This window comes from Rhinichthys klamathensis, unplaced genomic scaffold (assembly GCF_029890125.1).
Source record: "Rhinichthys klamathensis goyatoka isolate OS25496 unplaced genomic scaffold, OSU_Roscu_1.1 h1tg000217l_1, whole genome shotgun sequence".
Lineage (NCBI taxonomy): Eukaryota > Metazoa > Chordata > Actinopteri > Cypriniformes > Leuciscidae > Rhinichthys > Rhinichthys klamathensis.
The window spans coordinates 472,272-494,520 of NW_026606742.1; the positions used below are offsets into that span (position 1 = coordinate 472,272).

At 36.7% G+C, this 22,249-nt stretch overlaps 4 protein-coding genes across 5 annotated transcripts; 3 read left to right on the top strand and 1 right to left on the bottom strand.

Annotated features, from left to right (window-relative positions):
• The first annotated feature begins 202 nt into the window (after positions 1 to 202).
• LOC130097354 (C3a anaphylatoxin chemotactic receptor-like) lies at positions 203 to 1,747 on the top strand. The gene is made up of 2 exons (XM_056264149.1): positions 203 to 1,031; positions 1,201 to 1,747. The coding sequence occupies exons 1-2, from the start codon at positions 513 to 515 to the stop codon at positions 1,666 to 1,668; spliced, it is 987 nt and encodes a 328-aa protein (XP_056120124.1). The 5' UTR covers positions 203 to 512; the 3' UTR covers positions 1,669 to 1,747.
• A 2,621-nt stretch (positions 1,748 to 4,368) lies between these two features.
• On the top strand, positions 4,369 to 6,777 carry LOC130097382 (C3a anaphylatoxin chemotactic receptor-like). Its single transcript, XM_056264186.1, has 3 exons — positions 4,369 to 4,555; positions 5,380 to 5,932; positions 6,036 to 6,777. The coding sequence occupies exons 2-3, from the start codon at positions 5,381 to 5,383 to the stop codon at positions 6,528 to 6,530; spliced, it is 1,047 nt and encodes a 348-aa protein (XP_056120161.1). The 5' UTR covers positions 4,369 to 4,555; position 5,380; the 3' UTR covers positions 6,531 to 6,777.
• Positions 6,778 to 10,275: 3,498 nt separating this feature from the next.
• Positions 10,276 to 12,631, top strand: LOC130097363 (formyl peptide receptor-related sequence 1-like). The gene is made up of 2 exons (XM_056264159.1): positions 10,276 to 10,498; positions 12,049 to 12,631. The coding sequence occupies exon 2, from the start codon at positions 12,050 to 12,052 to the stop codon at positions 12,629 to 12,631; it is 582 nt and encodes a 193-aa protein (XP_056120134.1). The 5' UTR covers positions 10,276 to 10,498; position 12,049.
• Positions 12,632 to 15,950: 3,319 nt separating this feature from the next.
• On the bottom strand, positions 15,951 to 18,957 carry lim2.4 (lens intrinsic membrane protein 2.4). Of its 2 annotated transcripts, XM_056264150.1 has the most exons (6): positions 18,739 to 18,957; positions 17,517 to 17,730; positions 17,221 to 17,286; positions 16,935 to 17,084; positions 16,660 to 16,794; positions 15,951 to 16,031 (listed from the first exon to the last, which is right to left on the bottom strand). In XM_056264150.1, the coding sequence occupies exons 2-6, from the start codon at positions 17,689 to 17,691 to the stop codon at positions 15,970 to 15,972; spliced, it is 588 nt and encodes a 195-aa protein (XP_056120125.1). In that variant the 5' UTR covers positions 17,692 to 17,730; positions 18,739 to 18,957; the 3' UTR covers positions 15,951 to 15,969. The 2 variants fall into 2 exon arrangements, with proteins under 2 accessions (XP_056120125.1, XP_056120127.1); XM_056264152.1 differs by lacking the exon at positions 17,221 to 17,286 and having other exon boundaries at positions 18,739 to 18,939.
• Positions 18,958 to 22,249: the final 3,292 nt, after the last annotated feature.

Here is a 22,249-nt window from a genome sequence, read left to right on the forward strand (position 1 = left end):
TATATATATATATATATATATATATATATATATATATATATATATATATATATATATATATATATATATATATATATATATATATATATAAAAAAGCTTTAAAAAATAGTTTAGAATAAATAATATATAATATGAATAAAATATTTATCAAAGTGTGAATATGGTGTGAATCAAGTCCTAAATGAAATAGGAGCAGAGCAGTCAAATAAGTTCTACTGGTTATTATTTAACAGGGTAATTCAAAATCTTTAGCTGAAATCAATGTTCCTATTATGACTTCTAAGTAAACCCATATCAGTTTAATAACCTAGACCCTCTTGGTTGCCAGACAACTCTCATCGTGTTTATTTAACTGTGTGGTGACGCTCGTGAAACTAGCATGGTAACCACACGCTTAGGTTGTGCAGAATGCGTGGACAGATAAAGTTGAGTGCATATGCGGATGTAGGTTGATTGTAAGCCTTCAGAAGAAAAACTGAAAAAGCATCTTTTTTATCTGTCTTGCTTGTAGAATGAGCTCGAATACAACTCTGTCCTTACACTTCAACTCTAAAATTCCAACCGAGAAAACAACAGTGGACATTGTCTTCCTCTCCATCATCTTTCTTCTCGGCACCACTGGGAACTCGGTGGTGATCTGGGTGGCCGGCTTTCGCATGAAGCCCAACGTCACTAATGTTTGGTTGGTCAATCTGGCAGTAGCTGACCTGATCTTCTGCCTGACACGAGTCACTTCGCTCCTCAAAAACATTTTCTTTAACCACTGGGCTTTTGGGGTCTTTCTCTGCAAGTTCAATGGTTTCTTCAAGTACGCCAACATGTTCTGCAGTGTTTTCCTTCTGGCTGTCATCAGTGTGGATCGAGCGCTCTGCGTCTGGTGCCCAGTTGCTACTAGAAAACGACGGACGTTATGTGCAGCTCGTGTGGCCAGTGTGGGAGTTTGGATTGTGGCCGTGATCTTTAGTTCACCGTATTTTGTGTACCGGCAGGTCTTCCCTGGCAAGAACAACCTGAGCCACTGCTCACTGAAGGTCAGAATGGCTTTAAAAAATGACTGCATAAAAAAATCTGATTTTGTTATTATGAATATATAATTATAAATTAATTTGCAGGAGAAAGAAGCAGCAGAAGCAAGTGGAATACTATAATTGCATGTACTATAGAAAATATGTGAAAATCAATTTGTGATTTCATTTACAGGAGAAAGGAAGTGCTGAGTATGTCTACTACTTCATTCGTTTCATCTGTGGATTCTTGTTGCCCTTCCTGGTCATCCTCATCAGTTACATACTAGCTGCTGTTGGGATACGCAGAACACGGCTCTCGGGCAAATCGAGGCCTCTGCGCATTCTTGCTGTATTGGTCGGTGCTTTTTTCCTATGTTGGGCCCCCTACCACTTTCTAGGACTGGTCAAATTGGTGGATAAAAACAACAAGGTGGTAAAAGTAGGATGGAGAATGGCTTCAAACTTAGCCTATTTCAACAGCTGCATTAACCCATTGCTGTACTTCTGCATGGGACTGCAGTTTAGTCAACGATGCAACCAAAGTTTGTCTGGGATTTGTCACAGAGCTTTTAAGGAAGAAAGCCAAATTCTGTCACAGCAAGGCACTGGTGAGGAAAGCTGGAATTCCATTCCAAAGACTGAGAGTGTCACTAAACTTTGAGTTTTTACTCTTTTTCTTGTTCATTTGTCAGGTCTAGCAGCTAACTTTCTTTAATGCATTTTTTTTTATTAGTGTATATAACACATTGACAAATGAACATATAAAATATACCTGAAAATATTCAAACTAAGATCATTCGTAATATGGGTAATAATATTTATATAAATGTTTATGAAATAATTCTGCATTTTTATGATCGGTTATGTTTGTCTACATGTGTATGATTGTTATTTAACAGGATTGATAAGCCCACCTGAGGCAGGAAGATTAAGCGGAAATTATATGTGCATGGCTTAATATAAGGGAATTAACATTTTTCATTGTTTCTGTAATATTAACCAATGCAATAAATGCACAGTGTATGAAAGCTTTTGATGCAATTTCTTTTCATCAGAAAAACAAAACTAATTGTTTCCGGTTTAAATGTCTTCTAAACCTTTAGGTCTTTGTAGCTTAACTGAGCACACTGAAATAAATCATCTGCAGTGACTGAAACATTAAAGGTTGTTCAATATTGCAAAATGATGACACCCATTTTTGTTTTGCATGTGCACTTCTTAGTAGGCTATAATTAATGCTTCCTCATGAGAGAGAACACATGGGTACATCCTATATAGAAGGCTTATTGTGACTGACTGAACTTAGATATGTCATATTAGATACATGTCTTTTTTTTTTTTTTTTTTTAAAGGTAAAGTGTTTGAATAAAACATACATTTATTTACAAAGTGTCTCTTGCTTTAGTAATGTCTAGTCTATTGGGAATTTCCTGATTAAAGCTCAAACAACATTCAACAGATTTGAATGAAGTGCAAGAGACATGAACATGAGCAAGAATGTCACAATTATAGCCATTGATTATACATTAAGGGCAGGGATGGGCAGTATTTCAGACATGTATTTAAAATACGTATTTGAAATACAAAATACTATTTTGTATTTTAAAGCCTTTGAAAAAAAAACATATGTAATTTGTATTTAATACATTTAAGATGAGTATTTTTGTATTTCCAAAATACGTAAAATACCTTTTGCCAGTCATCCTGTTAATCGGGTTTCGTGCATCAACTAGTTCAGACACGCCCACTCCTCCCAACCCCGACATTCATGCATGAGAGCTGCAGTCTAGGCTACTACTCAGCATTGGATCCGCAACTTTTCTGCAATAAGGTGAGGATGTCATGATCACTTCTACTTGTTGATTAAAGTTAAAATAGCCTAGTGCATTATTTAGATTTTCCTTCAGTTATGAAAGAATAAAAGAGCACAGACAAGTGGGAAAATAGCGTTAGCCAATCAGTCTGGATCGGTTGTGGATTTTTCAACAACAATTGTGTTGAAAATGTGTTTAAAGCATGTTACTGCATGTTATGGCTGGGTGATATGACACTGTTATAGCGATGATATAAGTTTGAATCGATGGAACTTTTTCTAAATAAGCAAATGTTCTTTGCTAAATAGCAGAAAAGGTTCCCACAGTTTTACATAGGCTACAGTATGAATTTTTAATAGTGTTCACACTACAAATAATAGACTACATTGTAACCTGGTTTAAATAAGGATATAAATGGCTGCTATTTTGCATAAGTTTATTTGTAATTGCGAGCAGGAAAGAAAGAAAGACAGAGAGGGCAGAGATAAGGTTAGGAATTAAAAGGCAGTAGGCCTATGTAGTTTCTTCATTCACCTGCTGGATGGCCAATTTCATATGTATTTTGTGTATTTTCAAAATACTTAATTTGTAAAAAAAAAAAAAAAAAAAAAAAAAAAAATCCACACAGTATTTTGTATGTTTTATTTTAAATACATTTCCATGTATTTATGCCCATCTCTGATTGAGGGTAGGCTATAGGCTACGCTATAATGATGTACTAAAATGGGAAACGTTTTTCTTTGTTGTCAAAACTATCCCCGTTGTTCACACCTTACTGCCAGGCCAGTAGTTGGCGATGTCACTTTGTAAAGAAAAAACTACGCGCCTATTGACTGAACACGTAATACGCATGCGCATGATGTTAACATTGTCACAAATTTGCATTTTTTGTAGTTTACACAGAGATGATAACGGTAGTGTTTCCTAAAACCTGCAATTGGAATCCTATTGTCAAAGGTTTGTGTTTTTGGGCCCCCAAAATGTCATTGTCGAGTAAATGAACAGCCAAAACGCATAATTTTTTTTCCATTTTTAGTTGAAAACTGTGTTGTGTATAAACTGCCCCTGAGTTGTGTCTTTGTATACTTAAATATGCCATGTCAAGTAAAGTCACCATTTGTTTATATAGCGCTTTATACAATATTGCAATGTTTATACAATTTTTCAAAGCTCTACTGTGATAACAGGAAAATTATGCATTACGGCTGTTGTTCAGCTGAAGTCAGTTCAGTGTTGAATCAGTTCTGTTGTAAAGATCTTCAATTATTAAATTAGTTAATTTCATCTCTAAGCAGTTCTACAAAAAAAATGATGTCATCGTTCAGTTCAGTTCTCATTCAACAGCGTAAGTACAGTCAGATCAATAATGTTGTTTTTTAAAATATTAAGTTACATAAATAATATATGAATGTGCCAAAGCCACACTTCACTTACAACAATTCTGTTTACGTAAAAAAAAAAGGATTTATGTTTGTGTAAGTCTCCTCCCCCTTCCAATTTCTCTTATCTGTCTTCAGGGAAAACACATGAACCGCCTGTTCTAAGGAGCAAAAGGAAGAGAGCAACTGCAAGTAATATCAATGAACTAGCCGCAGATTTATTTTTTAAGCATAGCAAAATGACATTTTAATAGTCATACACAGCTCCTATTGAATCATTTACAAAGGATTTCGCTGTTTTTTCCCCTCAAGATTGATGGATTGGTCTGATTTGTGAAAACACTGATGTGTACAGGTAAGAACATCTACATCAATTCATCACAAGATTATCTATATTTCTGTCCTCATTTTGTACCAAGTTTTTTAAAATTAATATTATTATTATTACGATGACACTTTACAATAAGTTTTCATTAGTTTTTGAGCATTTACTACTTAACATGAACTAATTATGAATTGCGCTTCTTCAGCATTTGTTAATCTTTGTTAATGTTAATTTCAACATTTACTTATGCAAGCTTCAAAGTTTTTGATACAGCTAACACAGCAGGGCATCTGAAGCAGGGCAACAGTTTTGCTAAAAACAACAACAACAATGGGATAAAGTAATTATGATTTATGAAATCCTAAATGTGTGATTTCACAGAGTAATTTGACATCTATAACTGACCTTGTTATTTTTGGTGCACCAATATAAAATTTGTGTGGCAGTATACTGATATCCGATTTTTTAGAATGACATCTGCCAATACAGATAACGACAGCCTAACGATAGTTCCGATAGTTTTGTGTGAATCGTCCCTAATCATCAGCTGTTTTTAAACAAACGGCCGATACAAGTATTGGCTGATACATCGGTGCATCCCTTGTTATTGCTATCCCTTGTACTTTGTGATCTAATGTGCTTTTAACAACACTCATAACACCAAAATTAATTTTCTACTGATGCATATCAGGGTTGCATCTTACAAAATTATGAAAATGTTATCCATTTGAGCATTTTAGAATTTTATGAGCGAACCTATGCCGAATAAGTCTTCCAAGTTGTCTTAGAAATTAATATCAAGACAGAAGTTTAAACTATAGGAACATTTACTGATTTGTCTGTCTAGGTTGTAGAATGACTTCCAATACAACACTTCTCCATTATGCCCACTCTGATGTCTCAAACCACCATGAGAACACTACAGTGGACATCGAAGTCATCATGAATGAGGTCAGCATTGTCTTCCTCACCATCATCATTTTCCTCGGCACCACCGGGAACTCTGTGGTCATCTGGGTTGTCAGCTTCCGAATGAAGCCCAACGTCACTAACGTATGGTTGCTCAACCTTGCAGTAGCTGACCTGATCTTCTGCCTGACACGAGTCCTATCACTAGTCTCAAGCCTTTTCTTTGACTACTGGCCTTTTGGGGTCTTTCTCTGCAAGTTCAATGGTTTCTTCAAGTACGCCAACATGTTCTGCAGTGTTTTCCTTCTGGCTGTCATCAGTGTGGATCGAGCGCTCTGCGTCTGGTGCCCAGTTGCTACTAGGAAACGACGGACGTTATGTGCAGCTCGTGTGGTCAGTGTGGGAGTTTGGATTGTGGCCGTGATCTTTAGTTCACCGTATTTTGTGTACCGGCAGGTCTTCCCTGGCAAGAACAACCTGAGCCACTGCTCACTCAAGGTCAGAATGGCTGCACACATATTTAAATAATCATGCATATGCATTTTTATATAATGATTATATTTAGTAAATATATTAATGTCATCATTTTTTTCATTTGCAGCACAAAGAAGCAGCTGAAGCAGGTGACAATTCAGCAAAGTATGTCTACTACAGCATTCGTTTCATCTGTGGATTCCTGTTGCCCTTCCTGGTCATCCTTATCAGTTACATACTAGCTGCTGTTGGGATACGCAGAACACGGCTCTCGGGCAAATCGAGGCCTCTGCGGATTCTTGCTGTATTGGTCAGTGCTTTTTTCCTATGTTGGGCCCCCTACCACTTTCTAGGACTGGTCAAATTGGTAAATGCAGCCAACAAGGTGGTAAAAGTAGGATGGAGAATGGCTTCAAACTTAGCCTATTTCAACAGCTGCATTAACCCGTTGCTGTACTTCTGCATGGGACTGAAGTTTAGTCAACGATGCAACCAAAGTTTGTCTGGGATTTGTCACAGTGCTTTTATGGAGGAAGGCCAAACCCAGCGGGACACTTGGGACGAAAGATATAATTCCATTCCAAAGACTGCAGGCACAAGTGTGTCTAAAAACTTTTTTTAAGAGTTTTTATTCTATTTGTCTTGTTCATTTATCATGTCTATCAAATAGCATAACATTTAAACGTATTTTTAAAATATATGTATATATATATATATATACACTCACCGGCCACTTTATTAGGTACACCTGTCCAACTGCTCGTTAACACTTAATTTCTAAGCAGCCAATCACATGGCGGCAACTCAGTGCATTTAGGCATGTAGACATGGTCAAGACAATCTCCTGCAGTTCAAACCGAGCATCAGTATGGGGAAGAAAGTTGATTTGAGTGACTTTGAACGTGGCATGATTGTTGGTGCCAGAAGGGCTGGTCTGAGTATTTCAGAAACTGCTAATCTACTGGGATTTTCACGCACAACCATCTCTAGGGTTTACAGAGAATGGTCCGAAAAAGAAAAAACATCCAGTGAGCGGCAGTTCTGTGGGCGGAAATGCCTTGTTGATGCCAGAGGTCAGAGGAGAATGGCCAGACTGGTTCGAGCTGATAGAAGGGCAACAGTGACTGAAATAACCACTCGTTACAACCGAGGTATGCAGCAAAGCATTTGTGAAGCCACAACACGCACAACCTTGAGGCGGATGGGCTACAACAGCAGAAGACTCCACCGGGTACCACTCATCTCCACTACAAATAGGAAAAAGAGGCTACAATTTGCAAGAGCTCACCAAAATTGAACAGTTGAAGACTGGAAAAATGTTGCCTGGTCTGATGAGTCTCGATTTCTGTTGAGACATTCAGATGTTAGAGTCAGAATTTGGCGTAAACAGAATGAGAACATGGAACCATCATGCCTTGTTACCACTGTGCAGGCTGGTGGTGGTGGTGTAATGGTGTGGGGGATGTTTTCCTGGCACACTTTAGGCCCCTTAGTGCCAATTGGGCATCGTTTAAATGCCACGGCCTACCTGAGCATTGTTTCTGACCATGTCCATCCCTTTATGGCCACCATGTACCCATCCTCTGATGGCTACTTCCACCATGTCACAAAGCTCTAATCATTTCAAATTGGTTTCTTGAACATGACAATGAGTTCACTGTACTAAAATGGCCTCCACAGTCACCAGATCTCAACCCAATAGAGCATCTTTGGGATGTGGTGGAACGGGAGATTCGCATCATGGATGTGCAGCCGACAAATCTGCGGCAACTGTGTGATGCCATCATGTCAATATGGACCAAACTCCCTGAGGAATGCTTCCAGCACCTTGTTGAATCTATGCCACGAAGAATTGAGGCAGTTCTGAAGGCAAAAGGGGGTCCAACCCGTTACTAGCATGGGGTACCTAATAAAGTGGCCGGTGAGTGTATATATATATATATATATATATCATATCTTATAGAATGAAAAATGATTGTACCTCAGTGTCTGGTCTTCTTTAATAAGAAGTTGAAGCCTAATGAAATATTGTACAATTAAAATTAAAATAATTTGTAATGTATTACATGTAATAAAAATGTATGTAATTTATGTAAAAAAAAAAAAACATTTAAACGTATTTTTCAAATATATGTATATACCAAATATATCATATCTTACAGAATGAAAAATGATTGTACCTCAGTTTCTGGTCTTCTTTAATAAGTTGAAGCCTATATGAAATATTGTACAATTAAAATAATTGGTAATGTATTACATGTAATAAAATGTATGTATTGTATTACATGTAATATTAATTTATGTATGTTTATGCAACAGTACATTTTAAAGATTGCTTATGTCAGCCTATGGGTCTAGGTTTGTTAATTATTAGGATGATGTGGTAAGACTATCTGAGGCAAAAAGAGGAAATTCTGCATGATGATTGGGGTCAATCTGAGTTTACTTATCATTCTGTTTTTTTTATGTCTGTAATATTTACCTGTGAAATAAATACATGCCTACGAAAAAAGGCTTCTGCTGCAGTTTATCTTTGTTAAAGGTGCTCTAAGCGATGTCACGCGTTTTTTAGGCCAAAACGTTTTTTGTCACATACAGCAAACATCTCCTCACTAACTGCTGGCTGCCTGTCCCCTGAACACACTGTAAAGAAACGCGATTTCTGTAGACAGCCCAGGCTCCACAAACAGCAACAAAAACAAACTGGGCCAACCCGCTCCACAAACATGACAAACAGTTCCAGCCAATCACTGACAAGAAGGACTTGGGGGCGGGGTTTGGGGGGTTAGTGCGCAGATGAGGAGAAGGGAGGGTCTAGCTACCCTCCGTTTTGTTTGACAATACTTTAAACGTCAACAAGAAGTGACGTCACCCGACATCGCTTAGAGAACCTTTAACAAAAAGGCCACAACACGTTTTCCCAGTTCAAATGTCTTCTGTGATAATTGAAAAACCAAATCATTTAGGTCCTCATGGCATGGCTAAGCTGAGCACACTGAAATAAATCAACTAATTGTAGTGTTTCCCTATATCATTTCAAGTATATATTTTTTTGATACTTACATTGCAAAGTAATTAAAATAATCAGTAACACTTTACAATAGGGTTCATTAGTTAACTAGTTAGCATGAACAAAGAATGAACAATACTAATAAAGCATTTATTAGTTAATATTAATTTCAACGTTTACTAAATACATTATTAAAATCAAAGGTTGTATGTCAACATTAATGCACTGTGAACTAACATGAACAAACAATGAACTGTGTTATTATTAACTAACGTTAAAATTGATGAACTAACAGAAACAAATGACGTGAAGGAACAAATAACGGCCATGACGTGACAAGACTCTGATGGTGTGATGGTTACTGCAGAGTTGCAGGGTTCCTCATCTGCATCTCCCACAGTAAATGATGAGCCACTCAATGTGCCAGGGTCCAGTTGTAATCCCCCTCTGGCATCAGCCAACTAAAATCCCAATCCAAGCCACTCCAAAAACTGTAAAAACATCCCAGGAACAATATGGCTATAGGTGAGGAACTCCTCCACAAAATACTCCATCAGGCGCCAATTCTGATAAATAGAGCATAATTTCTACTCTGCACAGCTCCTTTCATCTACAATTTCCATACCTTTCTTTTTGATGGTTTTGAGTTCTGTCACGTGCTGGCTTGACATGATAATCAAAACAGAGAGGCTTGATGCAGTGAACTCACATTTAATAAACATCAGGAAACATCAGAGACAAACACAAGGCCCGAACTTCAACACAAGGCGAACAGAAGATCACTGAGGGTCTAAATACACATGATGATGAGGAACAGGTGAGACACTACTCAATGAAACAATGAATAACTATGGCAACCAAGGAAACAGGAAATGAAAGCTTAAGCGTAAGTTCTGCCGGGAAGACTCAATCGGTACGTCAAACGATTACCTTCTCATTATCCAATCGTGCTCTAAATACTTGTAGTATAAAAGATCGAAACTTACACATGTCTGAGTTCGCAGATGCTGACGCCTTCATTCACCTCCATCCTCCCCATCACCACCAAGATGGTCCCTTCCTATTCCTCCTAGGGGGTCGGCTGCGCCCCTGCCTTCGTCTTCAGGCAGGAAATGCAGATTCCGTACCCTCGGAATGCGAGCTACGGACGGGGCCTACGCCAAATTGTGCTTGCTGAGCTGTTAATAAATGTATACTTGTTACGGTATTTATTCTCCTGAGTTTTTCTGGTAGAACTAAACACACAGGAACTGAACACAGGCAGTACAAGAATATCACACAAAAAAGTGAACACAGACATAGGGTCATGACAGATAGATAGATAAGATGCACTTGTTGATGTCTCCTCCCCCTTCCTGCTTGTCTCCTGTTTGTCTGCAGAAAATATACATATTAATAGCTAGAAAAGTTACTGAAAAGCAGAAATGAGCACACCCTGTTGTGATGTCAAAGAACTACTTACTGATTTATTTATTGGCATAGCAAAATATGACTTTATTACTCACGCTCCCATTGACTCATTCATGAAGGATTACTTGAGCAGTGTTTCAGTTTTGTAAAAACACTTGATGCTGTGCAAGGTAAGAACACCCATATCTAATCATTCACAGTTTATTAATAGTTAATATTTTTTTATGTATGTATTTATTTATTAATTTTTCATTTATTTATTTTCCAGGCCATGCAATATATATATATATATATATATATACAATTTGACACTTTCGGGGAATCATTTTTTTTTTTTTTTTTCTGAAAGTGTCAAATTGTATTCTTTATTAATCTACAGTACCGCCTCCGATTTCTTTAATAACTGGTAACACATAACTTAAAGCCTTTATGTATAATGCATTACAAATTTATACTGTACGCTTTTGTGCATTATATCGTTTCATTATATTGTAACCAAAGTTAAAATGCATTATAATATTTGCCCATACTTTGTTACATCTAAAATCGGTTGTTTCTCTTGTGTTTTAATATATTATACTTTATAAAGGTTTAACAATGCATTATAATATGTACAAAATGCCGCTGCAAAGTTCCTCAAAAAAACGTAAGTTTGATTACGTTTCTCCAATTTTGAAATTGCTGCATTGGCTATACCTGTGCATTTTAGAATTGAGTTTAAAATTCTTCTCTTTGTTTTTAAATCCTTAAATAATCTGGCACCAAGCTATTTGTCTGAGCTACTCTGTCCATACAATTCCACCCGAAATCCGAGGTCTGGTGATAAGTTACTTTTATCTGTCCCCAGATCACCATTAAAGCATAGAGGAGAAAGAGCCTTTGCCATTGCCGGCCCTAGGCTGTGGATCGGCACAGTCTTTAACTGTTTTTAAATCTTCTCTTAAAACCTACTTTTTTTCTTTAGCTTTTAATTCATTGTGAGCTTCTGTCATGAATGTGTGGTTTGCCCTTGTCTCTTTATCTTGTGTTTTGTTCAGCACTTTGGTCAGTCATGTGTGCTGTTTTTAAATGTGCCATATAAATAAAAACAAACTTGAAAACTTGAAACTATAATATATTATAACTGTGGTTACGATTATACATGAGATCATAAAATGCATCATAAGGTGCATTACAAGGCATAATAAAATGCATTCAAAATGTTTATAATAGATTATAGATAAGTAAAGTGTTACCAAAACAAAAAAATTCTGAAGCAATGTTTTACTAAATAATCTTAACTAAAGACATGCACATTTTTGAATTAATAATTAGAGTTTATCACAATTAGCAATGCCATTAAACAAGTAACAGGTTTTTCTTTTACTGTTAGAATCACATAAAATAATGTGTATGCAGAATAAAGTGTTTGTATGTAAAATAAAGTGTTTTTACAATGTATGTAGAGAATAATTATGTAGAGTTTACACTTCTAGTTCACAAGTTTACAAGAATACACTTGTGGTGGAACAATCACGCAAGGGTTTTCTTTTGTCTGACACAGATGATGGTGCATCTTCTATGTGCAAAATGACGAACATTTATATTGATATTAAATGAAAATATTGATATTGAATATCTCTTTGAACATTTTAGAAAATTAGTCTCCCTAGTTGGCTTACAAATTGACATCATGTATGAACTGAAGGAACATTAATGGTTTTGTCTCTCTTGGTTGTAGAATGACTTCCAATACAACTCTTCTCCATTATGCCCACTCTGAGGTCTCAAACCACCATGAGAACACTACAGTGGACCCTGAAGCCATTATAAAAGCAGTCAACATCGTCTTCCACTCCATCATCATTCTCTTCGGCACCACTGGGAACTCTGTGGTCATCTGGGTTGCCAGCTTCCGCATGAACCCCAGTGTTACTAATGTGTGGTTGGTCAATCTCGCTGTAGCTGACCTGATCTTCTGCCTGACACGAGTCACTCCACTTATCAGAGATCTTTTCTTTGACCTCTGGCCTTTTGGAGAGTTTGTCTGCAAGTTCAATGCTTTCTTCAAGTACGCCAACATGTTCTGCAGTGTTTTCCTTCTGGCTGTCATCAGTGTGGATCGAGCGCTCTGCATTTGCCGCCCAGTGTTCACCAGGAAACGACGGACGTTACGTGCAGCTCGTGTGGTCAGTGTGGGAGTTTGGATTGTGGCCGTGATCTTCAGTTCACCGTTCTTTGTGTACCGGCAGGTCTTCCCTGGCAAGAACAACTTCAGCCACTGCTCAATGAAGGTCAGAATGGCTGCACAAATGCCTGAGTGATTCGTTTTTACTCACACATCTGCATGTACGATAGAAAATATGTGAATATGAATTTGTGATTTCATTTACAGGAGAAAGGAAGTGCAGAGTATGTCTACTACTTCATTCGTTTCATCTGTGGATTCTTGTTGCCCTTCCTGGTCATCCTCATCAGTTACATACTAGCTGCTGTTGGGATACGCAGAACACGGCTCTCGGGCAAATCGAGGCCTCTGCGCATTCTTGCTGTATTGGTCAGTGCTTTTTTCCTATGTTGGGCCCCCTACCACTTTCTAGGACTGGTCAAATTGGCGCATAAAGACAACACGTCAGTATATATAGGATGGAGTTGGGCTTCAAACTTAGCCTATTTCAACAGCTGCGTTAACCCAGTGCTGTACTTCTGCATGGGACTGGATGTTAGACGGCAATGTAACCAAAACCTGTCAGGGATTTTTCATAGAGCTCTTATGGAGGAAAGTCACTTTATGCAGTCTCAGGAACGCATAAGGAACGAAAGCTGTATTTCTTTTTCAAAGACTGCAGACACTGAGCGTATGACTAATGTTTAAGAGAAATTTGTTCAAAGCAAACTTTTTCCCTTTTTCCCAGTTTGGCATTTTGAATAGATATAAATAAAATGTATATCTTAAGACCTATTGAACTTCCATATGAAATGCATTTTATGCTTTTAGTTTTTAGATGAGATTTATAGCGTTATAATTATCCTTCGCTGCCTGCTTTGCGTCCTCTGCAGTTTCAATCTAAAGACATATATTTACAAAATGAAAATCATATATTTACTAAATGAACCCAGATCCAAATAAGCAAAGTTCATTTACCATAATATTGTCAGATTGGAAATATCAGCCTTTCCCCATACAAATAGGAGCTGTACTTGTTTGTCTACAAACATTTCTACTGAAATACAGCAATATTTAACCTACTGTAAACAATTAAGGAATTGTTGACCAAAGTTAAAAATATAATATGGTGCATTCAGATTTAAAGGGGTCATATAATGCCATTTTTGTACAAGCTAATATGATTCTTTAGAGTCTAAATTAAAAGTTTGTAATATACTTTAATTAAAAATTCTCATTAGTATTGGAAGAAAACACTTATTTTACCTGGTCAAAAACAGCTCTGTTTTCAGCACGCCGTTTCAGTGCATATGACTTTAAATGATAATGAGCTTCGCTCACACCGCCTCTCTGTTCTGTCCGTACACCGTTTGTAACACAATAACACAATAACCATAACGCGTTGTTCAGTATAAACGTGGGATTATGAATTATATTGAGAACATCATACATAGAAAACATGCCGTAATGTACCCTGAGTGTAAACCTTAGACGCATTGAAGCGTGCAGCTAGCGATTTGCAAAGATTAATATAAATATTAATATAAAGTTTAATAAAACATTACACTCACTTCAGTTGTTCTGGAGGTTTCGCAGGAACACGAAAAGCTGGTACCGATCATTTATGAGCAGCTTCTTAGCAAAACCAGCTCATGACCCTCGTTTATAAAGCAGTCTGGTGAGAAATGATTCGCGCAAACATGAACGCATTGACGTTGCTCGTGGGGAATATTCCCTTCGAAAACAAACTCAGCCACTGCGTCTTCAGCGGTTCAGATTTAGGAACATTAAAATGACTGCTGTGTTCCTTATTGCACCCAAGAACAGAACACCACAATCGCTTAGACGCCATTCTGCTCATAGACAGTGCTCCAGCATATCAACAATGACCGCGCCAGTCCACGCAGACTATGATTGACAGCTCGCTCACGAGCGAGGGCGTGTCTGTGTTGAAACGATGCTGTCAATAAACAATTGTGGGAGGGGCGTCCGACCGTGTGACGTCACACGGTCGAACGGCTTGATTTGAGGCAGGGGAAAACATATAAGGAGATTAAAAAAAAACACTGGATGGATTTTTATCATTTTATGATGGTTGCACTGCCAACACACATTTCAGTACAATCAACTTGTAAAAGTGCATGTACCATTATATGACCCCTGTAAGTTTTTTTGCTTTGACAAATTTAGATTTCAATCATTAAACTATTACATTATTAAACAACATTTCAGGAATATTGTTCAATTTGAAATTCTTTGTTCAAATGTGTTTGACTAGTCGGGACAACACTTGGGGGAATTAATTTGTTTCTCGCTTAACATAACCTTGAACTAAACAGGAACAACTTATGTTGTTGTTGTGGGGACTGAATTAACATGTTTCCTGCTGATATACCTGATCACCTGTTATCTGTCATCAATATTTTCCCAATTCATGTTTCTTGTAATAAAATGTTACATACACAAACATTTCTCCAAAACTTTTAAGTCCTAATGGCACAACTGAGTTTTCAAAAGTTGTCAGTTTTTCACTATTTTTTGTAAAGATGCAGAATATATGGAACCACTTCATAAACATGTGACCTTCTTCAGAGAAACCCCAAAGGAGGAAATGAATTGCATTTTTAAGTATTTGAAGCCCGCTTTTACTTTTTTGAACTTACTTGGTAAAAAGTTTTATTTAAAGAATTGTTCAGAACAGGAAGGACCATATCTTGTTTCTATGAATAAAAAGCCAAATAATTCTCAGGCAATGCATTTATATATTACTTTTTTGTGCATTTAAAAAAACTGCTGACATGATGAAAGTAAAGCTCTGGTAAAACTTACCGGGGGGAAAAAACATACAAACACATATTATATAAAATGACATAAAAGTGACTCTAAAAAAATATCTTTTTTCTTCTTTTTTCTCACGCACAGTGTTTAACACAGGATGCTCCCCACTTGCTGACTATGTAATTAAGCTGCAAGTGTGAAACTGTAAGTCTGATACTTATGGCCACATTGTGAAATAAATGCTTAAACGCAAAGAGGCTGCATGACTAGGCGAAACTATTTTGCAAAACAAATAGGCCTACAGTAGTTACATAACTACATGTGAAGTAACTTCTAACAGCATGGACAGATGCTCTAAAAATGATAACTAGCAAGTAATGTGAGGTCATAAATATATTTCAATGCAATATATCAAGAGAGAAACTTAAACACAGAAAATTATTTGATTTGATGTGGATTTTTATTGAAAAAAATTATGAAAAGTGAAATAAACATTTGTGAAAACTGGTATATTTATCTGTGCAGAATTATACAAATATATTTGCATGTGTAAAAAAAAAAAGTCCTTTAATGCGGTTTTAGGCTATTGAGATGGTGTATTTTTGCAGTTTAGTGTTTTAAGGCATAATTTTAAGCAATCCTCATAGATCTGATGAAGGTCCTGATGATTTCCGGGCCAAATCTTTCATGCTGCTTGCAGTTTTTAATTGCTTCAGGTTAGCGACTTCCAACCACTCTCCTGGATTCATACATTCTGTGAGCACACATGTAGAATATCCCTGCAACAGACAATTTCCAAATCACAAACATGCAAACAAGTGTGAGCATTTCTTCCAGACCTAAAAATGAAATAAATACTAAGAAATTTGCTTAGCTCTTTTTAGTTTTAACCATTAATAGGACTTAAAGAGAGCATTCACATTTTTATTGTGCTAATCATAAAGATGTGCGTAAAAGTAATGAGGATGATTCATTTATTTAGTATTGTATGCATTTTTGCACTTTACAATAAGGTCTCATTTGTAAACATTAGTTAATGTATACTTTTGATTTTAATAATGTATTAGTAAATGCTGGAATTAACATTAACAAATGTTAATAAATGCTGTAGAAGTGCAGTTAATTATTAGTTCATGTTAACTATAACTAATGTTAAATCTTTTTGTTAAGGGTTACTCATTTTTTCATGAGTTTGGTCTGCATGTACTCCCTGGTTTTGTAGCAGAACTTCATCATGAGGTTTATAAGGTCTTTCAACCACATCCTAAGGCATGCGCATGTCCTTGATTCTTTACATTCTGCACCACTAGAACATTTCATTACTTTTTAACACTCCCTCTGTTCTACAATAGCTTCTCTGGGTCAATCTTTGCCCGTTAAATAGCAGTCTATGATGTTTTCTATCACCTGCAAAGAAGGTCATGAGCATGGCCACCCATCCTAGTATGTAGGACCAGGAGAAGCGCCAGTCTCCGAAACGCTTGCCCAGGAAGCTTAGGGTTACGCCAGTGTAGATCGCCATAGCCAGCAGCACAAACAGAGCTGGGTGTGAACAAAGCAATGGATTAAAAAATGGATAGTGGAAGAGTAGTAGCCTACCATCAATATTTGACCTTGACCTTTTATTCACATTTAAATATGCTCAAATGTCACAGCTCATTGTGCATATGTTTATGACTTACTGGAGATGAAAAACATTATTCCTGCAGCAAAGGAACGATTGAATCTCTCAAAGGCAGAAAAATGGGCAAACGAGAGGATGCCTGCCATGATGCCCGCAAAGCACGCCATTCCTGAGAGGATCATGAATGCCCGTGTGGCATTCCAATATGCTGAGGAAAGAGACAAGAGATGTTCTCAAAACAATCCTAAAGACGGGTATCCTCCTCCTATTATCATCCCCAAAAAATCCCCCAAAAATGATTTTTCTCATTTGATCTTTTAAAAAAACTGTCCCTGCGGAATCACCTTGAACTAACCACAGTGCAGCTCCTGCAATCTCAGATGCCATCTTATTAGACCACTTTGGAGCGCCTGTTCAGAATATGAATGTGCAACACAAACCACTGTATGGAGCTCTGCATAGCAAAAAGAATAAACCACTGCCATCTACAGGCAAAAAAGTTCTCTACAGGTCTCAAAGCTCAAATGCAGGTGCCAAAATTCTTGTATCATGTTATAGGGGACTTTAAAAATAGCGATAGAGCAAATTATAGGCACATAAAAATATGTTTTGGGGGTTTGCATGAATCAAATGTGCTTACCTATACTTGCTGTCTGCATGTAGCACTTGTTGGCCATGCAGTACCTCCACAGGCCCTGATGGGCATAGCTGCCTGAGAGGCGATACTGCATCCAATAATCTGTTGCCGTGGAGACCACTATTAGGATGTTCCCCACAATGGCACAGAACAGGCCGCCGCCCATAAAGCTGTACATCCTGACACACGCTGTGACTATGCAGGAAGGAGATAAACACTAAAGAGATATGAGAAATGAGTCATGAAAAAGTTTCGATTTTTCACATACAGATGCTTATACTGTACACACATTCATACATGGCACAAAAAAAGTGTTAAATATATAATTCCAACAATTATATACAAGATTCAACTAGTTAAGTGATTTAAGTTGAAATGACTTAAATATCCAAGTTGATTGAAAAAAAAAGTTGCTGCCTTAAAATTTTAAGTACAGTGTCAGTTACTCAATTTAAACACTAATTTATTTTTTATAAATGTGCATATTAGCATTACTCAAGCTTCACAATAATCGATTTCAGTAACCATTTACAATAAGATCTAATTTATTAACATTCGCCAATGCATTGAGTAACGTGAACTAAATAGGGAATATATTTTTACTGCATTATTTAATCTTTGTTAGTGTCAGTCAATAAAAAATGTTCATGTTAGTACATTAACTAATACTAACAGAACATTTGAACGTAAAAATATATTAGTAAGACTAATAAATGCTGTAGCAGTTTTCTTCATCGTTCATGTTAACTAATGTAGTTAACTCATGTTGTAATGTTAAAAATATATAGGCCTACTGCAAATATATAAATCATTACAAAGTTAACAAATGAAACCTTATTGTAAAGTGTTACCTAGATTTTCTTTATACTTATGTCAATTCATTTATTATTTTTCTTCGCACAGGGAACTTAGATGCTATATGGCCTTTTCGTTATACTTCAATATATTGAAAAAAAGAAACCTGTCCCACTGAGACATGTGAACTTTATGATATTCCAGGTTAGATAGTCATTAAGAAAGTTCGCAAACACTAATTTAGGGTACAATTCTCACTATTAACTATAGTTAATAGGGAGAACCCAAATCTAAAGTGGGACCGAAATTTCTGTAATGCTCATCATAAAATAACTTCCATTCATACATTGACGTCTCAATCAGCTAATCAAATATTAAGAATATTTACAGATATATACAGAAAAAAACATGCAAGTTTTTCATCGCTTACCTTGTTGCTTCTGAGGCAAATCCCTCTTTGCTTATCCTCTGGGGAAAGAGGGAGTGAGAGAGTGGAGAGGGAGGGAGAGATGTTAAGAGGCAAAAGAGAAATGGACAACCTCTGTTGCCCTTTTTTTGTTGATGGTGGCAAAATCCTTTAAATGCTACCTCCTCTGTCTCTGAAACAAATACACTTGAACTGGTTAGGGCAGGGGCCCTGGTGTGTCTGACTTTTCACTGTGAGTATGCATGATGTCAATGGTCCTTCTTTTGTTTGAAGAGTAGACTGTTCTGTAGCTGCACATATTCAATGGATTGCTTTGGTGCAGCGGTCAATGCAAAATGCTGAGTTGCATGGTTGCTTTGACAGGGGCCACAGCGTGGCTACCCGCAGGCATACCTATAGTATAAAATGCAATAAACCCAATGTTTCCCATTCCCAAATCGAATTACTGAATCAGTTTTTCAATAGTTCATACATGAGGAAAAACTCCATGATGGATTAAATTATGATCTGAAAGAAATCTATCAATGTAAGTGAATGAACCAGGCAACAAGCTATAGAGAACCCAGATGTATTTAAAGGGATATAGTTCATCACAAAATGAAGTAAGACTTCAAACCGTAAGACTTTCGTTCATCGTCGGAACACAAATTAGGGTCTTTTTTATGAAATCTAGCTTTCTGTCCCTCCATTGACACCAACGCAACTACCACTTTGACACTTCAAAAAGTTAATAAAGAGATCGTAAAATTATATGAATTTAGCAGTTTAGTCCAAAATTTCTGAAGAGACATGATCGCTTTAGATGATGAAGGTTAGTTGGGCTTCTTTTTCTGTTTACTGATCAATGTTTATATAAGTGAATAAAAGCCTAAATTCAATCTGTTCATCAAAGTGATCGAGATGAACGACATGAGGGTGAGTAATGACAGAATTTTCATTTTTGGGTGAAATCCCTTTAACTCATTTGATGTGTCAAAAAACAAGCTTTCACAAAACAGTTTATAGAGGACTGTGTGATTGACATTCACAGCTGTGTAGTCAAATACATGACTTTATTCCTATGAATTACATTACTGTTGTTAGGGGATTTACCGTTAAAGACCCAAGGACCAGATATGACTAATTAAGACCGGGAGTCATAAGTGCAGTCAATTTAAAACAAGAGACAGAATTATAATAAATTAAAGACATTTTTTACTGAAGATAGTTTGCAGTTTCATCAGGCAGAAGTCAGCTTCAAGACTCGCAAGGATTTTGTAGGCTGCCTTTTTGAGCAATGTTGCTGGGCAATGTTGCCGTCAACGGGCAACCAAATGAGACACAGGGCCCACGACCGATCTAAATTATCCAGATAGAAATGTATTGCCCATTTTCAATGAGAAAGTGCCCAAGCAACAATCGCTCGGCAAGATTGCCCAGCAACATTGCTCAAAAAGTTGTCCTGTGTATCATCACATTTACAGTTACAAAGATCACAGCAATTATACCCTTCACCAAGGTCTAAGCTACGCCCTTGCTTCAGGTTGAATAATTCTGGGATAAGAAATAGATAAACATAGTAATTTTCCACACATGGACTGATAGGCAGTAGCACATCTCCATCTGTACGGCTGCCACCAGGACCCTGAGTTAGAGACGAGTGGTCCTCCGAAGTTACAAGAAGGCGCCAACATGTCAAAGAAAACAAGTCAGTCGATCTCCAATAATGCCACTTGTTCCTTAACCTGTAACCAAGAATACTAACACACACACAGCTTCTTCAAGGTTTGATTTGGTCGGGCTCTAACTATCAACAGGAGACTCTTCCCAAAACATCCAGATAACATGTTCTTTCTCTCAATGAGAGGACACTTTAATTTAACACAGTAAAGTAAAGACTTCAAGAAATGGTCACTCAACTATAGGTTCCAATGACCCCTGTGACCATTGCTGTCAGGGTACCCCAGCAAAACAGATGTATGTATTGACACATGTTGAAGACCTTTCTCAAACAAAACAAGTCCATATTTCATTTCTGGAAGATGGGCTAAATAAGCATGCACTGTTTCTGTATTCCTCACACGGGCTAGACCCACAGTCCCCTCTCAGATATCAAATACAGTAGAGAATACATGAAAAGAACATTTCAGTAATCACACTGGCAGCTTGTAAAATCTCATTAGCCAAGAGATGTCATTCAACTCATGTGACATTTAGAAGGAAAAATATTGATCAATACCTTGATTATAATCACTCATTAGCCTACATTGAAGCAGCAGGATTCCAGAATCCACCTCTTCTATATATATATATTATATATATATATATATATATATATATATATATATATATATAGGCTATATATATATACACACACACACACACACTGTATATGAAATATATTTACTGCAGTTCAAAATAAATCTCTTATGGTGAAATTTCAAAATTTACTCTGTCTGCAAAGCTGAATTTACTCCAGCACTCCAGTTTTCAGTGTCAAATGATCCTTCAGAAGTTGTTCTAATATGCTGATTTGCTGCTCAAGAAACATTTTATTTTGTTAGCAATGTTGAAAACAAAGGTGTGTGTACAATTTTTCAGGATTCCTTAATGAATAGAAAGTTCAAAATAGCATTTATCTGAAATAGAAAGATTTTGTACATAGGCTACTGTTCAAAAGTTTGGGATCAGTAAGATTTTTTATTTTATTTTAAGAAATTAATACTTTTATTCAGCAAGTAGGCTATAATGCATTAAATTGATCAAAAGTGAACGTAAAGACATTTATAATGTTACAAAAGTTTTCTATTTTAGTCAGATATGGAGAGCAGAAAAGAGACTTCTTCTAAAACCTTTTTTTTTTAATTACCGATCTAAAACTTTTGAACAGTATGCTAGTATAGCCTACATGTACACACACACACACACATATATATACGGAGAAAAAAAAATATATATGGCAATTTGGCAACTATGACAAGGCTCAAATAAGACCTTTGTGTTGATTTCAACAGCTCAATTTGCCATGCAGCACAGCCTCGTGGTTAGAACAGGGGAAGTTCAGGAAAATAAGTGGGAAAACAACGCTCTTACTAGCAACACAATCTCATGTTTATTAATGCTAACGTGTTACACATGTATATCGAATACATATTTCTTATCATCTGTGTAGATAATTTTTCTTGTCCAGTTTATTAATGTCAGAGATGAATAAATGTCTATTTCTTATCCACTGCTTTTGCATTCGTGTCATGTGGTTTGACCAAAAACCCGGATTGGATCGCAGGGGTCACCTGAGAAAAATCCCCACTCGTCGTCATATTTGCGATTCCTTGTGCTGTTGTGAGTATGACCCATGGTATGACCAAAGGAAAAACGTATATTTTGTACTTTTTATACGTTGTGAATTTACACACGGACAGGCTTTAAATCGTGGCGAAGACACAATGTAAGGTTTTAAGTTCACTCAATTATTAAATGCGATTTAAAAGCATTAAGTTAATGTCATTCATCATGAAACAAGCGGGGTTGTAGT